This window comes from Stomoxys calcitrans, chromosome 3 (assembly GCF_963082655.1).
Source record: "Stomoxys calcitrans chromosome 3, idStoCalc2.1, whole genome shotgun sequence".
NCBI lineage: Eukaryota > Metazoa > Arthropoda > Insecta > Diptera > Muscidae > Stomoxys > Stomoxys calcitrans.
The window spans coordinates 160,592,235-160,618,167 of record NC_081554.1 but is presented as its reverse complement, the minus strand read 5'-3'; the positions used below and the strand labels follow the sequence as shown (position 1 = coordinate 160,618,167).

Below are 25,933 nucleotides of genomic sequence, written 5' to 3'. Positions count from 1 at the left end.
AAATGTTGCCAGAATTAGGAGGGGGAAACCACCGCTGAAAATTTTTTCTGATGGTCACGCCAGGATTCGAACCCAGGCATTCAGTGACATATGCGGACATGCTAACCTCTGCGCTACGGTGTCCTCCAAAGGTTCATGAAAGCAAGGTTTATGAAGAACAAAATTTTTTCAAGCAAATTCTTATTGAAAATTTTCCATTTAATTTCCTTTAGAAGAGCTTACAAAAAAGTATTCTTTGAACTTTTATTCATGGCTTTTTGTCAGATTAGAGATCATATATCTATGAAAAATAAGTTTTTGCTTTAATTGTTATAATTATAAATTTTTCAATATTTCGGTATACCTTCGATGATCATCTTCAGGGAAAGGTAGGTCTAGCGTCAAACATACCTGCCTCTCCCTGAAGATGATTATCAATGATGTATCGAAATATTGAAAAATGTAATAATTATAGCATTAAAAACGTCAGTTTTTTTGTAGGTATATGGCCTCTAGCAGGCCAAACAATGACGAAATAAATCTATTTTAAGAAATTTTAAAAAAATTTTAAATTTCTAAAGCTATTATAATTTACCCCTAACTTCCTTATCGCTACGCCACTTGTTACCGACTATGTTGATATTATTCTTCAAATCACTGTGGTTGCTTAAGAATTTTCTTCTGCTGTCATTCTCTCACTTGAAAGCGTATTCGTGTTTCAGTTCATTTACAGATTAATCACGTTATATATGTGAATACAAAGGCTACAGAATACAATACAAAAAAAAAAACACCAAAGCGATAATCATCTTTAAAGGCATTCTTTATGACTTATTCTTTACTTGAACTTTCTTCATGGAGATTTTTCTTTTCCTCGTGATTTCTTGTGGGTTTTCTTGCTTAAACTGAGACCATTCATGGCTTAAGTCAATGCTCTTTGGAGGTTTTTTGTTATTGTGTTTAAGAACTTACCTTAAATATAAATTGTCCCATGTCAGAGGCACGTTCATTGGCTGATCCTGATGCCCTTTTAAAACAATGCAGATAGTCACGTGTCAAAACAAAATATCTGCAAGAGAATAAAAAGATATGAGGAAAATATGAAAAATGTGTCAAATGTGTTAAAGGTGTTAAATAATTAAAAAAAAATAATTTGAGGAAAAAGGGAGAGTTTCATTACTTATGATGATGAAATTTTGTCTTTTTATACCCTCCACCATACATTGAAAAAATGTTTGTCCTAATTTTAAAGATTCGAGCAAAACCAAACTTAATTTAAAGATGATAAATTTTCCAACTTTTTAAGGAATCATTCCCTTTGGTGAAAAATATTTTCCTTTATAATAAGAATTTTTTATTGTAAATGGTAGGTTAACAAATCCTTAACTTTGCGTCTTGTTATTAACGATAATAACCTAAAATTAAGGTTAAAATATCGTTGAAAGTTAGGAATTTGACCTTGAAGCAATACAACTGAACCATAGTTAAAGTTTGCATCTTTAAGGCTTTCAAATAAGAGCCTCTTTAATTTTTATTAAATACTCAAAAAAAGTTTACTCTAACTTAAAGATTTTGTCCTTAATTTTAGGATTATGGCAATAAATTTGGCCAAAGATATGCAACTGATAAACAAGGCTAGCGCGTCCTAGCATAAGGCGAAATGTGACAAAACGGCCTTTTAAAATAAAACAAGTAAAAGCGTACTATTCGGCCGGGCCGAATATTATATACCCTCCAGCATGGATCGCATTTGTCGAGTTCTTTTCCCAGCATCTCTTCTAGGGCAAAAAAGGATATAAGAAAAGATTTGCTCTGCTATTAGAGCAATATCAAGATATGATCCGGTTTGGACCACAATTAAATTATATGTTGGAGACCTGTGTAAAATGTCAGCCAATTCGAATAAGAATTGCGCCCTGTGGGGGCTCAAGAAGTAAAATAGAGAGATTGATTTCTATGGGAGCTGTATCGGGCTAAAGACCGATTCAGACCATAATAAACACGTATGTTGATGGTCATGAGAGAATCCGTCGTACAAAATTTCAGGCAAATCGGATAATAATTGCGACTTCTAGAGGCACAAGAAGTCAAGATCCCAGATCGGTTTATATGGCAGCTATATCAGGTTATGAACCGATTTGAATCTTAATTGACACAGTTGTTGAAAGTAAGAATAAAATACGTCATGCAAAATTTCAGCCAAATCGGATAGGAATTGCGCTCTCTAGAAGCTCAAGATGTCAAGTCCCCAGCGCTAGATGAAGGAGAGGAATCGGTAGAAGAGAAGAAAGGAGAAACGTCTCTTCCGCAAGAAGAAGGAAATTGAAAGACGTGAGTGTGAGCGAATCCAAATGTTCAGGAGTCAGAATGAAGGCCTAGAATTCTTCCAAAGAATTAAACATTAAACCGATGGCTTTGGTACAGGCACATCCCCCTTGCAGAGACAAAGAATGAAATCTGTTAACTGCAGGTGACAGCAGCAGGAGGCGATGGATTGCCAGCTGAAATGTTTAAGTCCTGAGGCGACACGTTGATTAGGTGTCTGTATCAGCTCATCTGCGCAATTTGGTTAGAAGAACGCTTACCCGAAGATTGTAACCTTAGCATATTTTGTGCCGTGCATAAGAAAGGGGACGAGATGGTATGTGTCAACTAGAGAGGAATAAGCCTCCTCCCCATCGCATGTACTATCGAGCGTACTTTGTGAAAGATTAAAGTCTAAGGTCAACGAAATAATTGGGCTCCATCAGTGTGGCTTTGGACCTGGTAAATCCACCGTAGACCAGATATTTACACTGGGCCAAATACTGGAAAAGACCCGAGAAGGACAAATCAACACCTACTACGAAATCGCCTTTGACAGCCTTATGCGTTCACAGACATTTCAGGCCTTGTCTGAGTTTGGTATCCCTTCAAAAGTGATACGACTTTGCAGGATGATGCTTGTTGATATACGCTCCTCAGTAAAAATAGGACAGATCCTCTCCGACAGGGAGATAGCCCATCGTGTGATCCCTGGAATATCCTGCTGGAGAAGATTATACGAGATGCAGGTGTGAATAGGAATGGCACACTATTCGCAAGAGAACATACGCTACTTGGCTATACTGAAGGAGTCGCACCCTTTGAAAGTGTCGAAAGAGAATCAACGAAAGTGGGTGTGGCAGTAAATGAAGATAAGACAAAGTGAATGATATCAACTCCGACAAAGGCCTTTAAACACGAGCAGATAAAGAAAAATGGAGAAAGTTGGGAACTACAAATTTGAAGCATGGAAACAGAGGAGACAGTACTTGGAGTTTTTGAAAGAAAAATCCTTCGTAAAATATATGGACCAGTTTGCGTTAATGGAGAATATAGGCGTCGTATGAACCACAAGCTGTATGACAACGATATCGTAGTCGCATATTGTCAGAATGGATGAAGCAGCGTCAGCAAAGCAGTCTTTTGAAGGCGGCCATAAAAGAAAACGCAAAAGGGAAAGACCAAAACACTGAAGCAGCTCCAGCAAAAGAGTCTTTTGAAGGCGACCATTAAAGAAAACGCAAAAGGGGAACACCAAAACTCTGATAGAGTGACCAAGTAGAGAGCGACATCTAGAAACTTGGTGTCAGAAATTGGGGAAGAAGCGCAGAAGATCGAGGCGCTTGGGAATCTATTCTACGTTCGGCTAGAGGAATAAATTTTCTATAATGGCAAAATAAAGTAAAGCATTAAACCAATCTCCCTATTAGACTTCTTGAGCCTCTAGGGGGCGCAATTCTTATCTAATTCGGTTGAAATTTTGAACATGTCGTTTTGGTAAGACTTTCAAAAAGTATGGTCTTAATGAGTTAATAACCTGATCTACCGATTTGACTTCTTAAGTCTCTAGCAGCTAATTTGGCTGAAAATTTGCATATATCGTTTTGGTATGACTTGCACTTACTGTGTCAAGTAAGCAGCTATATCAGTTCATAACCTGATACAGCTGCTATATAAAAATATCTCCCAATCTCAGTTATTACTAGATTTGCCTGACATTTTGGTGGTGGTATTTTTCTATTTTTCAGCCATTAAAAGTACGGTCCATACCGGTCAACATATTGATAGATGTCATATATATTCGAAAAAGTAATTCAAAGAATTTGAGAAATGCGATTAATGGTGGAGGATATATAAGATTCGCCCCTGTCGAACTAAGCACGCTTTAATTTGTTGTACCTACCATCTTAGGATGGGAGGTATACTAAATACTACTCTAGTCATTCCATTTTAAACTCTTCGGAATATTGATCTAAGACCCTATAAAGTTTATATATACACATGATTGTCTTGACATGCCAAGTCCATCTATCCCAGTCCGTCGGTCTGCAGAAGATATTATAGCGCGTTTTTTATTTTTTTTTTTTATATATTTTGTTTCTTTTTTTTAAGTTTTAATAGAAACGAATGAAAAAGGTCTTCACCATAAGCTAGCCAGACCAAAATGACTGGAGGCTGCACCCAACAAACAGAAGAAAACCGCCGTTGGGTATAAAAGCCACATTTCAAACCAATTTACTGCGCATCATTAAATGAATGAAAAATTTCAAAATTATGTTAACACCCAAAAACACAAATCTAAAACCATGTGCTGAAACAAGTTTCAAAGATTTGTTCTTTTATTTCATGTTGTGAAAAAAAAACTAAAAAAAACAGAAAAAACTCATCTCCTTCATTTAATTTGGAAAAAAAGTTTTTTGCTCTGAAGAGCTATTGACTTCTGTTTAGTTTTGTGGTTTTGCTGAGGCATACCCTGGCAAGTGTTTTAGTTGTTTTTTATACCCTCCACCATAAGATGGGGGGTATACTAATTTCGTCATTCTGTTTGTAACTACTCGAAATATTCGTCTGAGACCCCATAAACTATATATATTCTTGATCGTCGTGACATTTTATGTCGATCTAGCCATGTCCGTCCGTCTGTCCGTCCGTCCGTCCGTCCGTCCGTCCGTCCGTCCGTCCGTCCGTCCGTCCGTCCGTCCGTCCGTCCGTCCGTCCGTCCGTCTGTCTGTCGAAAGCACGCCAACTTCCGAAGCAGTAAAGCTAGCCGCTTGAAATTTTGCACAAATACTTCTTATTAGTGTAGGTCGGTTGGTATTGTAAATGGGCCATATCGGTCCATGTTTTGATATAGCTGCCATATAAACCGATCTTGGGTCTTGACTTCTTGAGCCTGTAGAGTGCGCAATTCTTATCCGATCAGAATGAAATTTTGCACAACGTGTTTTGTTATGATATCCAACAACTGTGCCAAGTATGGTTCAAATCGGTCCATAACCTGATATAGCTGCCATATAAACCGATCTTGGGTCTTGACTTCTTGAGCCTCTAGAGTGCGCAATTCTTATCCGATTGGAATGAAATTTTGCACCACGTGTTTTCTTATTACATCCAACAACAGTGCCAAGTATGGTTCAAATCGGTCCATAACCTGATATAGCTGCCATATAAACCGATCTTGGGTCTTGACTTCTTGAGCCTCTAGCGTGCGCAATTCTTATCCGATCAGAACGAAATTTTGCACAACGTGTTTTGTTATGATATCCAACAACTGTGCCAAGTATGGTTGAAATCGGTCCATAACCTGATATAGCTGCCATATAAACCGATCTTGGGTCTTGACTTCTTGAGCCTCTAGAGTGCGCAATTCTTATCCGATTGGAATGAAATTTTGCACCACGTGTTTTCTTATTACATCCAACAACAGTGCCAAGTATGGTTCAAATCGGTCCATAACCTGATATAGCTACCATATAAACCGATCTTGGGTCTTGATTTTTTGAGCCTCTAGAGTGCGCAATTCTTATCCGATTGGAATGGAATTTCGCACGACGTGTTTAGTTGTGATACCCAACAACTGTGCCGAGTATGGTTCAAATCGGTCCATAACCTGATATAGCTGCCATATAAACCGATCTTGGGTCTTGACTTCTTGACCCCCTAGAGGGCACAATTCTTATCCGATTTGAATGAATTTTTGCACGAAGTATTTCGTTATGATATCCAACAACTGTGCCAAGTATGGTTCAAATCGGTTCATAAACTGATATAGCTGTCATATAAACAGATCTGGGGATTTGATTTCTTGAGCTTCTAGAGGGCGCAATTCCTATCCGATTTGGCTGAAATTTTGCATGACGTATTTTATTTTTACTTTCAACAACTGGGTCAAATAAGGTTCAAATCGGTTCATAACCTGATATAGCTGCCATATAAACCAATCTGGGATCTTGACTTCTTGACCCCTAGAGGTCGCAATTATTATCCGATATGCCTGAAATTTTGTACGATGGATCCTCTCATGACCATCAACAAACGTGTTTATTATGGTCTGAATCGGTCTATAGCCCGATACAGATCCCATATAAATCGTTCTCTCTATTTTACTTCGTGAGCCCCAATGGGCGCAATTCTTAAACGAATTGGCTGAAATTTTACACAGGCCTCCAATAATAATTTAATTGTGGTCCGAACCGGACCATATCTTGATATCGTTTTAATAGCAGAGTAACTCTTTTCTTATATACTTTTTTGCCTAAGAAGAGATGTCGGGAAAAGAACTTGACAAATGCGATCCATGGTGGAGGGTATATAAGATTCGGCCCGGCCGAACTTAGCACGCTTTTACTTGTTTTTTAGTTTTTTATTTTCTTCAACAAGACTCCAAAGGATTGCTCCAATTTTTAGTTAAGCATAAAATCAACTTTTGTTGTCTCCTCCCTCCCAAAAAAAAAAAAAATAAAAAAACTGCAGCTAAACATGTTGTCCAAAAATATAAAATTATTGTCTAGAGCACATAGCTTGTGGTTGCTTTCATCTCTTGTCCATGTTGAAAAGTTTCTGTGGCGAGTGCGTGTGAGTATATCCTTCAAGGATAAATTCCTGTTTTGTTTTTCAATTCATTTTGATCGTTTGGTTTTTTTTTTTATACAACATGGGATGTTTAAGTAGCAGATGATAAAATGAAGTTAATGAAGCATAATTGAAAGCAAAAATATAATGACGAAACCACAAAAGCATCTTTAATGAATACTGGGCAGCTACTGAAGAGAGCATAGCATAGGGAATTGCAACATTGCATATAATAAAAGGATGGTAGGAAAATAAAAAAGAGATATATACATTTTTTTGTAATTTAAAAATTTAACTAATCTTAAGCTGCACAATATCCTGTTGAAATTGGAGAATATAGGGTATCTCTTTTTAGACAACCAAAGAATTTTAGACAACCAAAGAACCAGCTCCAATTGCTTTGCTTGGAGCTGTATCTCTTTTTAGACAACCAAAGAATTTTAGACAACCAAAGAACCAGCTCCAATTGCTTTGCTTGGAGCTGTATCAAATTATTGGCCGATAGTAGGTTTGGATGTTGGAGACCATAGAATAGGTATTGAGGCCTATAGACGATCAAGCAGTAAAATCGGAAAGCTGATTTATATCAGGCTAGGAACCATTCAGATTATATTTAGCACGTGTTTTAGGTCATTGAAGATGTTGTTGTACAAAATTTCAGCCATATCGATCAAGAATTACCTTCTCTAGAGGCTCCAGAAGTCAAGATCCGATATCGGTTTATATGGGAGCTATACCAAAGATGGACCGATATAGTACATATACAATACCAAACCTTGGCTTTCTGTCATCTTTATAATTGGGCGCTATGTCCGCCTGTATGGAGGTCACAACGACCGAACAAAAATTGGGTGTTATGAAATCCAGTAAAGCGGACATATGGCCTAAAAAAATTTGGGCGTTATGTCCGCCCAAAAAACTTTGGGTTTTATGTCCGTTGGGCGTTATGACTGGTCACCGCTTATGACAGATTAACCAATGGGTAGACGGACTGGTAGACGGACGGGTAGATGGATGGACACGGCAAAACCAAAAATTATTTGGATCCCTCGATTTGACATATTGCACACCTTGAAGGACCAGTTCTATCCGATTTAGCTATCATTATACTCACCACCGAAGGATAGGGTTATATTCATTTTGTCATTACATTTGTAACACATTGAAATATTCATTCCCGACTCTATAAAGTATTGGGTTGTCCAAAAAGTAATTGCGGATTTTTCATATAGTCGGCGTTGACAAATTTTTTCACAGCTTGTGACTCTGTAGTTGCATTCTTTCTTCTGTCAGTTATCAGCTGTAACTTTTAGCTTGCTTTAGAAAAAAAGTGTAAAAAATTTATATTTGATTAAAGTTCATTCTAAGTTTTATTAAAAATGCATTTACTTTCTTTTAAAAAATCCGCAATTACTTTTCGGGCAACCCAATATATATTCTTGATCATTGTAAAAATCAAAGACGATCTAGCCATGTCCGTCCGTCTGTCTGTTAAAATCACGCTAAAGTCTTTAGAAATAGAGATACTGAACTGAATTTTTGCATAGATTCTATTTTTGTCCATAAGTAGCTTAAGTTCGTAGATGGACTATATCGGACTATATCCTGATATAGCCCTCATATAGACCGATCCGACGATTTAGGGTCTTAGGCCAATAAAACCCACATATATTAACCGATTTTGCTGAAATTCGGGACAGTGAGTTGTGTTAGGTAATTCGATATACTTCTTCAATTTGGCTCAGATCAGTCCAGATTTGGATATAGGTGCCATATAGACCGATCTGCCGATTTAGGGTCTTAGGCCCATAAAAACCACATTTATTACCCGATTTTGCTAAAATTTGGGACAGTGAGTTGTGCTAGGCCCTTCAATATCCTTCTTCAATTTGGCGATCGGTCCAGATTTGGATACAGCTGCCATATAGACCGATCCTCCAATTTAGGGTCTTAGGCCCATAAAAAGCACATTTATTGTCCGATTTTGCTGAAATTGGGGACAGCGACTTGTGTTAGGCCCTTTGACATATTTCTTCAATTTGGTCCAGATCGGTTCAGATTTGGATATAGCTGCCATATAGACCGATCTCTCGATTTAAGGTTTTGGGCCCATAAAAGGCACATTTATTGTCCTATGACGCCGAAATTTGGGTCAGTGAGTTTTGTTAGGACCTTTGACATTTTTATGCAATTTGGCTCAAATCGGTCCAGGTTTGGATATAGCTGCCATATAGACCGATCCTCCGATTTAGGGTCTAAGGCCCATAAAAGCCACATTTATTATTCGATTTCGCTGAAATTTGGGACAGTGAGTTGTGTTAGGCCCTTCGACATCCTTCGTTAAATTGACCCAGATCGGTTCAGATTTGGATATAGCTGCCATATAGACCGATCCTCAGATTTAGGGTCTTAGGCCCATAAAATGCGCATTTATTGTCCGATGTCGCCGAAATTTGGTACAGTGAGTTGTGTTTGGCTTTTCGGCATTCTTCTCTAATTTGGCTCAGATCGGTCCAGATTTGGATATAGCTGCCATATAGACCGATCCTCAGATTTAGGGTCTTAGGCCAATAAAAGGCACATTTATAATCCGACTTTGCTGAAATTTGGGACAGTGAGTTGTCTTAGGCCGTTTGACATCTTTTTACAATTTGGCCCAGATCGGTCCAGATTTGAATATAGCTGCCATATAGACCGATCCTCCGATTTAGGGTCTTAGACCCATAAAAGCCACATTTATTATCCGATTTTGATGAAATTCGGGACAGTGAATATTGTAAGGCCCATCGACATCCTTCGCTAATTTAGCTCAGATCGGTTCAGATTTGAATATAGCTGCCATATAGACCGATCTCTCTATTTAAGGTTTTGGGCCCATAAAAGGGGCATTTATTATCCGATTTTGATGAAATTCGGGACAGTGAATATTGTAAGGCCCATCGACATCCTTCGCTAATTTAGCTCAGATCGGTTCAGATTTGGATATAGCTGCCATATAGACCGATCTCTCTATTTAAGGTTTTGGGCCCATAAAAGGGGCATTTATTGTCCGATGTCAACGAAATTTGCGACAGTAAGTTAAGTTAAGCCCCTCGACATACTTCTGCAATATGGCACAGATCGGTTCATATTTGGATATAGTTGCCACATAGACCGATCTCAGGATTTAAGGTCTTGCGCCCATAAAAGGCATGTTTATTGTCCTATGTGACCGAAATCTGGGACATTATAAGTATTTGGTCCATATCGGAACATATTTCGATATAGCTGCTATGGGGCATAAGGTATGCATTTTTCACCGGATTTTGATGAAATGTGGTTTACATATATACCCGAGGTGGTGGGTATCCAAAGTTCGGCCCGGCCTACCTTAACGCCTTTTTACTTGTTTTTCGTAGTTTTCAACACTACTGGTACCAAATTTTGTTTCCATTTACATTGTTAAACAACATTTGGGAATTTTTTTAATTACCCTTGTCCAAAGGTCTTAAATACGAAATACGTAGCTTAATTTTTTTTGTATGCCTATAATATCAAAGTATCAAAGAACGTGCTGGCTTAATTCAACTGCCATAAATATTAAAAAATAAAAAGCCGAAACTATTAATAACTTTATTAAGCTTGAAATCATTAAAAATGTTTGTTTTTCTTTTGGGAAGGCATTTAGCGGCCCAATACCAAAATGGTTGGATGAATGGCTAGCCATTGGCCTTCTCGTAATGCTTTTGTGAATTATTAAATAATTTATTTGTTGCCATATAATGTTGTTCTTATAAATGTTCGATTAATGAGTGATGAGGCCCCCGCCCCCTCCCAGCGAAACGCTGGCGTCGATGGCGGCATATTGTTGGCAACAGCATGTGTTTGTAATCTTTAAATTCCAACTGAGAACTTTTGTTGTTGGCTATCAAAAAAAAAAAAAAAATTCATATATATTTGGTGGGGTATTTATTTTTTTCGGTTGGGTTTCATTTGGCAAACAGGAAGCAATTATGACGTTCTGAATAAAGTCATCATATCGCTGTCTTCTGTCAAAACCAAGTGATTTGCGGTCTTTTCTTAATTTTTGTGTTTATGAATGAGGATATATGAATGAATGGTGCCAAAAATAAAACCAAATGCATCAGAAAAGCAACGGAAAAAATTATTTTTAAATTGAAACCCAAATTTATGAAATTGAATCATTGCGAAAAGTTTAAACCGGGACACAGTGGCAAATGGCAAATTATTAAAAAAAAATGTTCTGAAGTAACGAAAAATGGCACACCACATAGCTAGGGAGTCTTTTTTTTCTTTTAAATTGACACAATTTTTATGTCAATTCGCCTCAACTTTAAACCAAATGCCATTAACCTTCATATCCAGCTGAATTGCTGTAATATTCCAGTGCCAGATAGCAAATCGATTACACTTCCATTTATATCAATTTCGAAAATGGAGTTTTTTTCCTGCTGATTTGTTGTCAACATGCAAATGGCAGCCGGGAAAAAACTGGAGTACAATGATATGCTGGTCACAACATTTTGTTCTGTCTTCGTTAATTATTTAACATAAAAAATAATTCACTTAAATGAAGAACGACAACACATGATGTTGTATCCTGCCGCTAGACATGAGCTTGAGTGGTGATCCTTAAAACAAAAACTCCACGGAAAGTAGAATTGGGTTTGCAGGGAGTGCAGAGTCTAGCTTCGCTGACCTGTCAATTATTTGTCACCAATTAAAAGACTAAAGCCATTCGGAAAAGTGCTTCCAAATGAAGAAAGAGGGAGTAAATGCAAAAAAAAAAAAATGCGAAAAACTTTAGCAATGAATGGAAAAATAAAATATGGAAATACATGCCGTGAGCTACCTTTGGCCCTTATCTGCCAGCCAGCCAAGAGTCGTCGAAATGTGCACACATTAACATACAACTCAGCATGGCTCAATGGAAACAAAAATAATTCCTGTCCCCTTGGACAGAGATGTAAAACCTTTTTCCCACCTCTTGGGATGTGGGCAGGGTTGCCAATATACAGAAAAAGTTTTTGAGACATACAAAAAATTAAAAAAAAAATTTTGTCGAATATAGAGAAATCATTTTGTTCTAAAAATTTAGAGCAATTAGACTTTCATAAAAAGTTCGAGAACTTGTATCAAACTAAACATTTTTTGTAAAAACTTTTGTCAAAATTTCAGAAAAATTTATTTTCCAGAAACAAAACTAGCAAAGGCGTGCTAAGTTCGGCCGGGCCGAATCTTATATACCCTCCACCATGGATCGCATTTGTCGAGTTCTTTTCCCGGCATCTCTTCTTAGGCAAAAAAGGATATAAGAAAAGATTTGCTCTGCTATTAGAGCGATATCAAGATATGGTCCGGTTTGGACCACAATTAAATTACTTGTTGGAGACCTGTGTAAAATGTCAGCCAATTCGAATAAGAATTGCGGCCTGTGGGGGCTTAAGAAGTAAAATGGAGAGATCGATTTATATGGGAGCTGTATCGGGCTATAGACCGATTCAGATCATAATAAACACGTATGTTGATGGTCATGAGAGGATCCGTAGTACAAAATTTCAGGCAAATCGGATAATAATTGCGACCTCTAGAGGCCCAAGAAGTCAAGATCCCAGATTGGTTTATATGCCAGCTATATCAGGTTACGAACCGATTTAAACCATACTTGACACAGTTGTTGGATATCATAACAAAATACTTTGTGAAAAAATTCATTCAAATCGGATAAGAATTGCGCCCTCTAGAAGCTCAAGAAGTCAAGACCCAAGATCGGTTTATATGACAGCTATATCAGGTTATGGAACGATTTGAACCATACCTGGCACAATTGTTGGATATCATAACAAAACACGCCTTGCAAAATTTCATTCAAATCGGATAAGAATTGCGCCCTCTAGAAGCTCAAGAAGTCAAAACCCCAGATCGGTTTATATGAGAGCTATATCAGGTTATGGACCGATTTGAACCATACTTGGCACAATTGTTGGATATCATAACAAAACACGTCGTGCAAAATTTTAGTCAAATCGGATTAGAATTTCGCACTATATATTTGGGGTCTCAGACGAATATTACGAGTAACAGAATGACGAAATTAGTATTCCCCTCCATCCTATGGTGGAGGGTATAAAAATAAAGGGTGATTTGTTAGCTATTATCGTTTTGGGAACACGTTTCATGTTTTCACAATGAATCGTCTCACAAACAAACAAAGCTTGCAAATTATGAAATTTTGTTATCAAAATGCGTGCTCTGTTAAGAAAGTTCATCGCGTTGAAATTTAATGAGCGACGAAGCTCATTTTTGGCTCAATGGGTACGTAAATAAGCAGAATTGTCGATTTTGGAGTGAAGATCAGCCATAAGCATTGCAAGAACTACCAATGCATCCAGAAAACTCATAGTTTTGGTGGGGTTTATGGTCTGGTGGCATCATTGGACCGTACTACTTCAAAGATGATTCGAATCATAAAGTAACTGTTAATGGTGAGCGCTACCGTGAGATGATATTCAACTTTTTTGGCCAAATTGCAAGAGCTTGACTTGCTAGACAAGTGGTTTTAACAAGCACTACATGCTCAATTTCAGCCAAATCGGATAAAAATGGTGGCTTCCAGGAGTTCAAAAAGTCAAAAAGATCGGTTTATATGGGAGCTATATTAGGTTATAGTCCGATTTAGACAGTAATTAGCACAGATGTTGGAAGTCACAAAAGAATACTAAGTGCAAAATTTCAGGCCAATCGAAATGGTGGCTTCCAGAAGTTCAAGAAGTCAAATCGGGAGATCGGTTTATATGGGAGCTATATCAGGTTATAGACCAATTTATACCGTAGTTTGGCACAATTGTTAGCAGTCATAAAAAAATACCACATGCAAAATTTCAGCCAAATCAGATGAAAATTTAGGCTTCCAAGGGCTCAAGAAATCAAATCGGGAGATCGGTTTATATGGAAGCTCTATCAGGTTGACATTGGAGGTGCTTTCAATAATGTAAAACTGACGTCAATCATAAAGAAGTTGGAGTTTCTAGGCATCAATTCTACCGTAAGAAAGTTTATTAATAACTTACTTACTAATAGATGTATTACGGCAGGCTTGGGATCTGTGGATCTGAAAAGATGGGTCAGCAGAGGAACTCCTCAAGGAGGTGTACTGTCTCCTCTAATTTGGAATATAGCCATTAAAAATATATTATTGTCTCTGGAAGAAGGGGGTATAAAAGTTGTCGCGCATGCTGATGACGTGGCAATTGCGGTTAACGGAAAGTTTCCCAGCACTCTAAGATATATACTTCAGGAAGCTCTGCGCGCAACAGCAAAGTGCGCTACCGAAAGAGGTCTGTGTATAAATCCGTGCAAGACAGAAGTAGTTCTTTTCAGCAGGAGATAGAAGTTGCCTACAGTAGAATCTGTCTCCTTGAGTGGAGAGAATGTTCCATTTACAGAAAGCGCAAAATATCTGGCTGTTTTGCTGGACAGGAAATTGAACTTTAAATCCAACATTTTGGAAAGGGCAAGAAAGGCCACTCTTGCCCTATACACCAGCAAAAGAGCCATTAGCAAAATTTGGGGCTTGAGACCGCGTGTCATGCATTGGGTATATACTGCACTTGTCTGACCTGAGGACGACACCATCTGATGCACTGAATTTAATGCTACATCTTATGCCTCTGGACATTGTGGCTACCCAAATTGCAGCGACCACTGTTCTGTGTGCCGGACCACAGAGATATCCCAGGGAATTCTAAAGCAGACGTGCTTGCGAGACTAGGAACTACCTTACACATTCCAGGGATACTAGAATCTGTGGGTATGCCTCTAGCGACATGTAAGCAAAGTTTTCAGGACCAGGCCAGAAGGGCAACGAATGATAGATGGTCATAAAGAAGGGGCTACTACTCATGACAGGTCACTGTCTAAACGGAAAACATGCTGACAGACTGAAGGTTGCCGGCAAAGACTTTTGCAGCAGCTATTAGGACATCGAAGAAGAAGAGACTTTAAAACACCTTTTGTATGTGTTTCCCGCACTAGCAGTTAGAAGGAGTTCCACTTTAGGTTCTCATTTCTTTAAGAACCTGTCTAATTTAGCGGATGTGAATATTCGCAAGTTATTGGACTTTTTAAAGCGATCTGAATGGTTTAACGGTAGGAAATAGAAAGCATCTTCCTTCTTCTGTTCCTGTGGTATCAGAATAGAAGAAAACGACTAAGTGAGTCTAATGGCAGACTGCCACTTAAACCTAACCTAACCTATATCAGGTTATTGCAGAAAGATGTCGAAGAGCTTAACATAACTCACTGTTCCAAACTTCGGCGAAATCGGAAAATAATTACGCCTTTAATGGTCCAAAACCTTAAATGCAGAGATCGGTCTATATGGCAGCTATATCCAACTGTGAACCGATCTGGGCCAAAATGAAGAAAGATATCGAAGGGCCTAACGCAACTCACTGTCCAAAATTTCAGCAAAATCGAATAATAAATGTGGCTTTTATGAGCCTAAGATCATAAATCCGCGGATCGGTCTATAAGGGGGCCATATCAAGATATAGTCCGTTATAGCCCATCTTCCAACTTAACCTGCCTATGGACAAAAAAAGAATCTGTGCAAGGTTTCAGCTCAGTATCTGTATTTTTAAAGACTGTAACGTGATTTCATAAGACAGACGGAAGGACAGACTAGACTTGAACGTCTTAGATTTTTACGACGATCAAGAATATATATACTTTATAGGTTCGGAAATGGATATTTCGATGTTTAGCAAACGGAATGACAAAATGGATGTACCCCCAACCTTCGGTGGTGAATTTAAAAATTAAATCACTTTATTATTGGCAACTCTTGGTACAACCAGTAAAGTTTCTCCACTACTTTTCCTTTTCCCTACATCTTCACACTCTCTCCCCTTTTTTGTTATCTACAAAATTTATTCAGAGTCTATTTAAGGTGTAGTCGCATTTCCACCTACCTTTCTTTCCAACGTGAAAACAGACGATCACGTTGTTGCCATAAAAGGCCGCGTTTAATTGGACCCGTCATCGAGGCTACCGGTATGCGTCCTGCCAACAGTGATTGCTGTAATGAAAGAAAGAAATGCAAAGGGCGAATGAGAAAAAAAATAAAAATTTTTATTAAATAAAGGCTTCAGAGTGAAGGACAAAAAGCTGTAAAAGAGGGAAAAATGCTTTATTTGCAATATTAATTTAAATTTACGAGCCCATTATGAATGACCGTTACAGGCTGATTTTCTAATTGAGTTATTTTGAGTGGTAAATTGTGCAAGGACATAAAGAGTTTGGGCAGCCTAATGAGCATGGCAAAATGCTAAATAAATTGGTTGGTGTTAATTAGGAAGAGAAAGAGGGAGGCTGAAAGGTTAAAGAGGTAAGTGGAAAACCCATTTTTGATTCATAGGCAAATTTGGTTAGAGGAACGTCAAGGAATTGAAACACTTTGATGGTGAGAATGGGATAATTTTATCCTTTGAAGCTACTACTGAGGTGGCAACATAATGAAGGTAATGGTTAGGAATTGTTATTTCAAATTGGAACAAAAGGAATTGAAACAATAAAATTTCGTAAATTAGGATAAAATAAAATTTAATTAAACAAAATAAAATAAAATAAAATAAAATAAAATAAAATTAAATAAAATAAAATTAAATAAAATAAAATAAAATAAAATAAAATAAAATAAAATAAAATAAAATAAAATAAAATAAAATAAAATAAAATAAAATAAAATAAAATAAAATAAAATAAAATAAAATAAAATAAAATAAAATAAAATAAAATAAAATAAAATAAAATAAAATAAAATAAAATAAAATAAAATAAAATAAAACAAAATAAAATAAAATAAAATAAAAGAATATAAAATAAAAGAATATAAAATAAAATAAAATTAAAAAAAAAATAAAATAAAATAAAATAAAGTAAAATAAAATAAAATAAAATAAAATAAAATAAAATAAAATAAAATAAAATAAAATAAAATAAAATAAAATAAAATAAAATAAAATAAAATAAAATAAAATAAAATAAAATAAAATAAAATAAAATAAAATAAAATAAAATAAAATAAAATAAAATAAAATAAAATAAAATAAAATAAAATAAAATAAGATAAAATAAAATAAAATAAAATAAAATAAAATAAAATAAAATAAAATAAAATAAAATAAAACAAAATAAAATAAAATAAAATAAAATAAAATAAAATAAAATAAAATAAAATAAAATAAAATAAAATAAAATAAAATAAAATAAAATAAGATAAAATAAAATAAAATAAAATAAAATAAAATAAAATAAAATAAAATAAAATAAAATAAAATAAAATAAAATAAAATAAAATAAAATAAAATAAAATAAAATAAAATAAAATAAAATAAAATAAAATAAAATAAAATAATATAAAATAAAATAAAATAAAATAAAATAAAATAAAATAAAATAAAATAAAATAAAACAAAATAAAATAAAATAAAAGAATATAAAATAAAATAAAATAAACGAAATGAATATAAATAAAATAAAATAGCATAGAATGAAATGAAATGAAGTAGAATGAAATGGAATGCAGTGAAACAAAATGAATTGTAATGAAAATAAATGAAATGAAATGAATTGAAATGAAACGAAATGAAAATAAATGAAATGAAGTGAAATGAAATGGAATGAAATGGGACGAAATGGAATGGAATGGAATGAAATGAAATGGAATGAAATGGAATGAAATGGAATGAAATGGAATGAAATGAAATGGAATAAAATGAAATGAAATGAAATTAAATGAAATGAAATGAAATGAAATGGAATGGAATGAAATGAAATGAAATGAAATGAAATGGAATGAAATTAAATGAAATGAAATGAAATGAAATGAAATGAAATTAAATGAAATGAAATGAAATGAAATGAAATGAAATGAAATGAAATGGAATGAAATGAAATGAAATGAAATGAAATGAAATGAAATGAAATGAAATGAAATGAAATGAAATGAAATGAAATGAAATGAAATGAAATGAAATGAAATGAAATGAAATGAAGTGGAATAAAATGAAATGAAATGGAATGAAATGCAATGAAATGAAATGAAATGAAATGAAATGAATTGGAATGAATTGGAATGAATTGGAATGAAATGGAATGAAATGAAATGAAATGGAATGAAATGCAATGAAATGGAATAAAATGAAATGAAATTAAATTAAATGGAATGAAATGAAATAAAGTTAATAAAGTAAAACAAGTATCAATTTTATTGTGTTCCTCTTCTATTCAAATGAGTTCTCTTCGTTTCAAATATTTCCTCTTTCCTTGACTTTGTAAAACATTTTTCCAATTTTTATACCTTCCACCATAGGATGGGGGTATACTAATTTCGTCATTCTGTTTGTAACTGCTCGAAATATTTAGGTCAGACCGATCTTGAATCTTGACTTCTTGAGCCAATAGAAGGCGCAATTCTTATCCGATTAGGCTGAAATTCTGCACGAAGTATTTTGTTATGATATCTAACAACTGTACTAAGTAAGGTTCAAAGCAGTTCATAACCTGATATAGCTGTCATATAAACCGATCTTGAATCTTGACTTCTTAAGCCACTAGAGGACGCAATTCTTATCCGATTTGGCTGAAATTCTGCATGAGGTATTTTGTTATTATATCTAACAACTGTACTAAGTATGGTTCAAATCAGTCCATAACCTGATATAACTGTCATATAAACCGATCTGGAATCTTGAATTCTTGAGCCTATAGAGGGCGCAAATCCTATCCGATTTCACTGCAATTTTACACGACGTGTATCGTTATGACTTTCAAATCGGTCCATAACTTGATATAGCTGCCATATAAACCGATCTGAGATCTTGACTTCTTGAGCCTTTATAGGGCGCAATTATTATCTGATTTGGGTGAAATTTTGTACAACGTCTTCTCCCATGACCTTCAACATAAGTGTCAAATATGGTATGAATCGGTCTATAACCTAATACAAGTCCCCTATGAAACGATCTCCCTATTTTACTTTTTGAGCCTCTAAAAGGCGAAATCCTTCTTCGATTTGGCTGAAATTTTGCACATAGACTTCTACTATGTTCTCCATCACTCATTCCATAATGGTCCGAACCATATCTTAATATAACTCCAAAAGCATAGAAATTCTTTTCTTTCATCCTTCCCTTTCCTTTGTTTGCCTGAAAATAGACACCGGGAAAATAACTCGACAAATGCGATCCATGGTGGAGGGTATATAAGATTCCATTCCATACCCAACGGAACTTATGGAATAGAAACAGTATCGTTGTTTATTTAAGTTAAATTTTTATTGTCTCACAATTTTTTATTGTACTGAAATAAATCATTCCCACCCATTTTCTCAAACCAAATGCTATTTAAACTTTTATTGAATTTATTAGGAAAACTTTTGACTCTCTCCCACCAGTCATTTGATTTTATGAAGTCATCTTGCAAGCGGGTGTGGTAAGGAATAGGCTACCCACTCAAAATTAAAAGGCCATTTGTAAAATTAGTAAAAATAATTGTTTTTTTTACTTTCGCCAACATTTCGTACACTTTAATTTAATTAAGACCAAACATAAAATCCCATCAACATTGTTCGCCTACTTTGTCTAGGGCTGCCAGGCCTAGCCTGTGTATTGTTGCCTGTTTTATGGCCTGCCACAACAATTATTTATGACATTCCCAGTTTTTATCATTTCATTTATTACAAGGACGTCGCCGCAGCCGCCACAGCCACCAACAATGCCATCCACCAACTCATTTGGGTGCGTTGTACATTCGCGCGATAGCGTCATACACCAAAGTTATGCGCCAGGGCTTTCTTGGCAAAACAAAAACAAAAAAAATATTACCTTCTATTATTTGGCTGGTAAGGAAAATATTTCTTAGACGCCACCACTCACCTCACCAACAAATTTGTGTTAGTTGGCTGTTGGCTGCTCTATATATTTCTTGATTCAAGTCCCATATGTTGTACTATAAAATATGCAATATTTTATAAGCGATTTCACTTCAAAAGGAAAAGCTTTTTAATGAGCTGCTATTATTCAAATGTTTCAAAGGATCATCAAAGGAACAGCAGCAGCAACAGTAACACCAACTACGGCCTTCTCTCCAGTGCCACTAAATTATTTCTTTGCTTGTTTGATCCCCCTCACTGCCTAAGTTTGCTTAAAAATGTTTCATTTACTTTCCTTACTGGGGCCAAGTGTTCTAAGTTATGCGACTTAGGTGAAGTGCGTGCATGTTAGCCATACCGCCTTTGCCCTTAGAAAACCACCACGGAGAGAATTTTGCAAAACCAGGGGAATGCAGGAATGGAAAATCCCAACCCATTTCCCAAGCCAAGAGCCTATAATGAGTGTGTTGTTTACGTTTTTATGGCAAAATGATTAATGACCGCTTTTTCCACCAAAGCATCAACACACAGGCACGAAACCACATAGGATAATGTAGAAAAATAAACGAAGCATACAATTAAAGAAAAGCGGGATACAAATTTTAAAGTAAATTTAAGCTGAAGATTTTTCCTGCATCAGTTCTAAGTAAACATTTGGTTTTTAGCTTGACATTTTTGACTAAATATTCTAAAAACGGAAAAATTTTACAATTTTTGTTTGTTTCTCTTTCGAGACGAGCTCAATGATTGGGGATTTTTCTTTGGAAATGGAAAGGAAAGCCAGAGATTGCAAAATTTTTGGTGGTTTTTCACAAAATATCAATGTGGAACGATTGGAATTGAAACAAATATTTTTTAAAATGAGCTCAGTATAGCTTTCGGTATCGCAACGGGACACTTAGGACTACGAGCTCACTTATGCAGAATAGGTGCGGCCAGTGATACCATGTGTAGGGCATGTGGGGAAGATGATGAGACGTTGGAGCATTTCCTATGTCATAGACCGGCTTTCACGACTAACAGACACCGGCACTTAAGTTGGGACACAATACCAGACATTAACCAACTTAGGAGTGTGGTAAGGAAAAAATTAGGGAAATGGGTAAGGAAAGCCAGAGATTGCAAAATGTTTGGTGGTTTTTCACAAAATATCAATGTGGAACGATTGGAATTGAAACAAATATTTTTTTAAAATGAGCTCAGTATAGCTTTTGGTATCGCAACGGGACACTTAGGACTACGAGCTCACTTATGCAGAATAGGTGCGGCCAGTGATACCATGCGTAGGGCATGTGGGGAAGATGGTGAGACGTTGGAGTATTTCCTATGTCATAGCCCGGCTTTCACGACTAACAGACACCGGCACTTAAGCTGGGACACAATACCAGACATTAACCAACTTATGGGTGTGGTAAGGGAAAACTTTGGGATTTTGCGAATTGCACGAAATTCTTGACTAAAACTTTCTTTTCCCGTGTTAATTTTAGTATTTAGAGTGCACAACAAGCCGATTGCTGACTTAAGTACATTACCAGAGGGGGCGGATTATCATCAACTTAACTTAATCTAACCAAACCTAATAATTGCGTGGAGCAGATGGTCTTGTCTTGCTCCAAAATCCAGGATGAAACTAATTGATTTGAAGTCAAAAGATTTAAATGCAATTTTTTCCCATTAACATTCCATTAAGGAAGAGGGGCAAAATTCTCACATATCAATGAATGCAGTTCGATACAAGTTTAAGCTCAATGATAAGAGACCTCCTTTTTATAGCCGAGTCCGAACGGCGTACCGCAGTGCGACACCTCTTTGGAGAAAAGTTTTACATGGCATAGTACCTCACAAATGTCGCCAGCATTAGGAGGGGAAACCACCGCTGAAAAATTTTTCTGATGGTTTCGACAGGATTCGAACCCAGGCGTTCAGCGTCATAGGCGGATATGCTAACCTCTGCGCTACAGTGGCCTCCATGAATAATTTGACTTAAATTTATATACATTTTGGTAGATAACTTTTTTTCCAAAGCAATTTTGATGAACTGAAACGGTTGGAATCGAGATCAAAAGTTTCAATAAAAAACATTCCCCATTTGAACTTAATGCAAATAAACCTCAAACAGAAAAAATATGTTAAATTGGATCGATTTAGAAAAATATAAAACTGGAACATTTGGAATTGAAACAAAAATCCGATAATAATGCTGAATGTCACGGAATAAGTTTTAAAACCAAAATTTGTTTTGCACAGTTCCTTCTTTAAGTTTATAAATGACAAGGAACGCATGAAAACGAAACAAAATATTAAAATATAATGTTTTTAATGGGTTATTCTGATGAATTGAGACGGATGAAATAGAGATCAAAAGTTTCAATAAAAAGCACTCCCCATTTAAACTTATTGCGCATAAACCGAAAAAATTATGTTTAATTGGATCGATTTAGACAAAATATAAAACTGGAACACTTGGAATTGAAACACAAATCCGAAAATAATTCTGAATGTCACCGATTAAGTTTTAAAACCAAAATTTAACTTCCACAGTTCGTTCTTTAAGCTCATAACTAACGAGGAACGAATGAAATAGAAAAAAATATTAAATCACAATGTTTTTAATAGGTAATTTTGATGAATTGAGACGGATGGAATTGCGTTCAAAAGTTTCAATAACAATCATTCCCCATTTAAACTTAATGCACATAAACCTAAAACCGAAAAAATTATGTTTAATTGGATCGATTTAGACAAAATATAAAACTGGAACACATGGAATTGAAACAAAAATCTGAAAATAATGCTGCATGTCACAGATTAAGTTTTAAAACTAAAATTTGTCTCATAACTATAGAGGAACGAATGAATTCTTAAGTTTGTGCTTCTAGTTATCGATTTAAATAAAACCAAGTAGTTTCTAAACTCTTTTAAATCAGTTTTTAATCTTTAAACCAAGCTGAAACACGTGGAATTGAAACAAAAAATACGCAAAACAAGTTTTTTTTGAAAATTTCAGCTGCAAAAATGTATTTAAATTAAATTTAAATTTGTAACTTTAACTCAAGAATTGCTTAACATTCATAATCAAGTTAGAAACAAATGGAATTGAAACAAAAATCCTATAAAATATGAGTTTCTAAATTTTGTATTTTTTTACTCTTAAAAACGACTTAAACCTAAAGATAATTAAGAAATCGTTTGGAACCAACAGGAACAAATGAAAATAAATCGAAACAAAACTTAAATATTTACAAATGCGTTTAAAATTATGAGAAAATGTCATTTGATGTTGAACATTTTGTTATTCTTGGTTAACTTTGTTTCTTAATAAGTTTGGAACTTGTGGAAATGAAACATAACGCTTCTCAATAAGTCCATTGTTATGCGTGCTGTGTGACACCGTCTTGTTGAAATCAAATGTCGTGCAAGTCAAGCTCTTGCGTTTTGGGCAAAAAAAGTTGGATATCATCTCACGGTAGCGGTCACCATTCACGGTAACATTACGATTCTCGTCATCTTTAAAGAAGTACAGTCCAATGATGCCACCAGCCTATAAATCACATCAAACTGTGATTTTTTCTGGATGCTTTCACGACAATTCTGCTTATTTGCGTACCCATTATGTCAAAAATGAGCTCCGGCGCTCAATGGAAGAATGAAATGCGATGAAATTTCTTAACAGAGCATTATTTTTGATAATAAAATTCGATTTGCAATCGTTTCATGGTTAAATTATAGACCAAACTGAAGGTGTTGAACAGTGATACAGGACACGAAACGTGAGTGAGCTGTTTACACCAGTGTTGCCAAAAAGATAAAAGCTAAAAATCACCCTTTATAAACTGGAAAAGGTGAAATCGAAACCAATGAAATTCCAAATTTTTTACCAAAAAAAAATTCTTAACCAAATCTGTTTAAGAATCCTTCCATAAAGCTTCTCTTTTTTGAATAAAATAAAAATTCTTCTCAGTTTTCCAAATGTTTCGATTCCGTTTGGTTTCTTTCATGCAAAACTGTCATTGTTAAATAAATTCCTAACAAAAACAATACTAAAAGACCTCTGATTTACTGTTTAAAAGATAAAGCATTTGTTCTCTTTGTTAACATAATTAAAAATTTTGTGTTTCAATTCCATTTCGTTCCTTAACTCAAATAAGCCCTTGAAACAACTTCCAAAAACCATAAACCTATTTTTTTTATTTTAAGTACGTTAAGGTTAAGTGTTTCAATTCCATTTCATTCCTTTCACCTCATATTTGATATGTGTTAAGGTATTTTATGTATACAAAAATCACATATATTTCATCCTCTCAGTTGTCTATAGCCTCTTTCAAATAGCTCTTCATAAAACCAATTTTCCATTTGTTTGTGTTTTATTCTTCTTTTTTAACAATTTTACACATCCCTTATACTATTCAGTGCAAGCTTACATACTTCTGATGTCAGTGACCATTGATTATTGTTCATAGGCTATTCATGTAGATATTTTATTTACTGTTTTATACAACACAAATAAAAACTCGCATGATGTTTTAATTAAAAGCAAGTGCTGCTCCTTCAGTGTAGAAGTGTGTTTTTCATTTCAGATGATATAAAAACTCTTGAATGGGTTACAGTAATGAAATTAACAATTATTATTTTTGTATTATGTGGCCAACGACATGGACTTGTGTGAGAAAAAAAAAATACAAAAAAAAAACTGAAAAATAAACTTAAAAAAAAATATTACCTCCACATACGAGTACAAGTTTAGCAGAATTTATTGCCTTTATAGTATAGTCGTCATTGGTTGAATTTTTTTTATTTTATGAATTTTTAAAGAGTTTTTTTCATTGCCCAGCTATTTTATTACTTAAAAAGTTGTTGTCTGTGCACTAGCCTAACATGGCCATGTAATGAATTAATTGATTCAACGTTAGGAAATTATTAAAAATTGTAATAAGACCACATTTTTGTTTTGCCATTGCTGTAATAACAATGTGAGCGATTCCGCCTTAAAACTTAAACTGAACAGAATATGAATTTTAACTATCCATGAGATATCTGATGGGGTTTCTAATGTAACTTGAAAGCAAGTGCTAGCAAATGCCCTGGGAATGAGGACAATATGAAGGCGGCCAAATCAAAGAAGTTTGGATGGAAGAATGAGTAGCAAAATATAACAAAACTGCTCAAAGAAAAAGTCTAAATTTTGAATATTAGCAGCGTTAAATGAAAACAAAAAATTATTTAAAGACATTAAAAATATTTTTTTTAAACAAATTGAAACATTTTTGAATATGAGTTTTGTGTCTGTTTCAGGTAGATGAAGTTCATTAAAATTTATAAAAACCAGTAAGTCATCCGACAAAAAAGCATATCGAAACTTATCAAAGGCCCCTCTTTGGGCGCCAGTATGAGTAAATAATTGACGGCTGGGAAAGCATAAAAGACTCTTCTTTTGAACCAACTATCGCCCTACAAAAGTAAATGAAGCTGATAAAGGCAATAAGACTAAAGTTTTTATTAAAAATCCCCCTGACAAACGTTGGGCGCCAGGTTGGGATACTTTGTACGTTCGACACATGGAGTTGCTATTCACTGAATTTTTTATCAATTTTTTTGGGAAAAATATTTCAAGCGACAGGCTTTATATAAAATGGATCCATGATCCTATACGAAAATATATATTAGTGTAATCTCAAGCCATGTATCAAAATTACCGTTTTTTCTAACAAATTTTATAACCAAAAGTACACTTGAATTCTTGACCATTTATCACAAACTGTACCAAACCTTGGGCGCCAATTAATGATACTTCAACTAAGTTCTTAATTGAATACACAGAATTGATTTCGTGATCCCATCAAAACGCAAGACTAGTTACCAAACAATAACTATAAAATTAGACTTCTGTCTAAAGTTGGGCGCCAGTATCTGAAATCATGATTTTTGACCAAATTAAAACTTTTTTTTCACAATTTTGATTCTTTGTTTTCTTATCACTTCTCAAAAGGGAAATGAATACTTACGAAAGATAAAACAGAAGCTGCGAACAAAAAATTTCATGCCACACGTTGGGCGCCAGTTGGTAATGCTATTAAAAATAGTAAAAATGTAAGACGAAATGTCCATCCGTCCGTCTGTTTGTTGAAATGTTGTTATAGTCTTTAA

At 34.9% G+C, this 25,933-nt stretch overlaps 1 protein-coding gene across 6 annotated transcripts in view; it reads right to left on the bottom strand.

Annotated features, from left to right (window-relative positions):
• The window catches only part of LOC106095360 (uncharacterized), a 304,255-nt gene that overhangs the window by 47,509 nt on the left and 230,813 nt on the right, over positions 1-25,933 (bottom strand). For all 6 annotated transcript variants that reach the window (XM_059364218.1, XM_059364219.1, XM_059364220.1 and 3 more), the window contains 2 exons: positions 15,828-15,934; positions 952-1,048 (listed from right to left, as the gene is read on the bottom strand). In XM_059364218.1, coding sequence (XP_059220201.1) covers positions 952-1,048; positions 15,828-15,934 — 204 coding nt within the window. The remainder of the gene's footprint in view (positions 1-951; positions 1,049-15,827; positions 15,935-25,933) is intronic.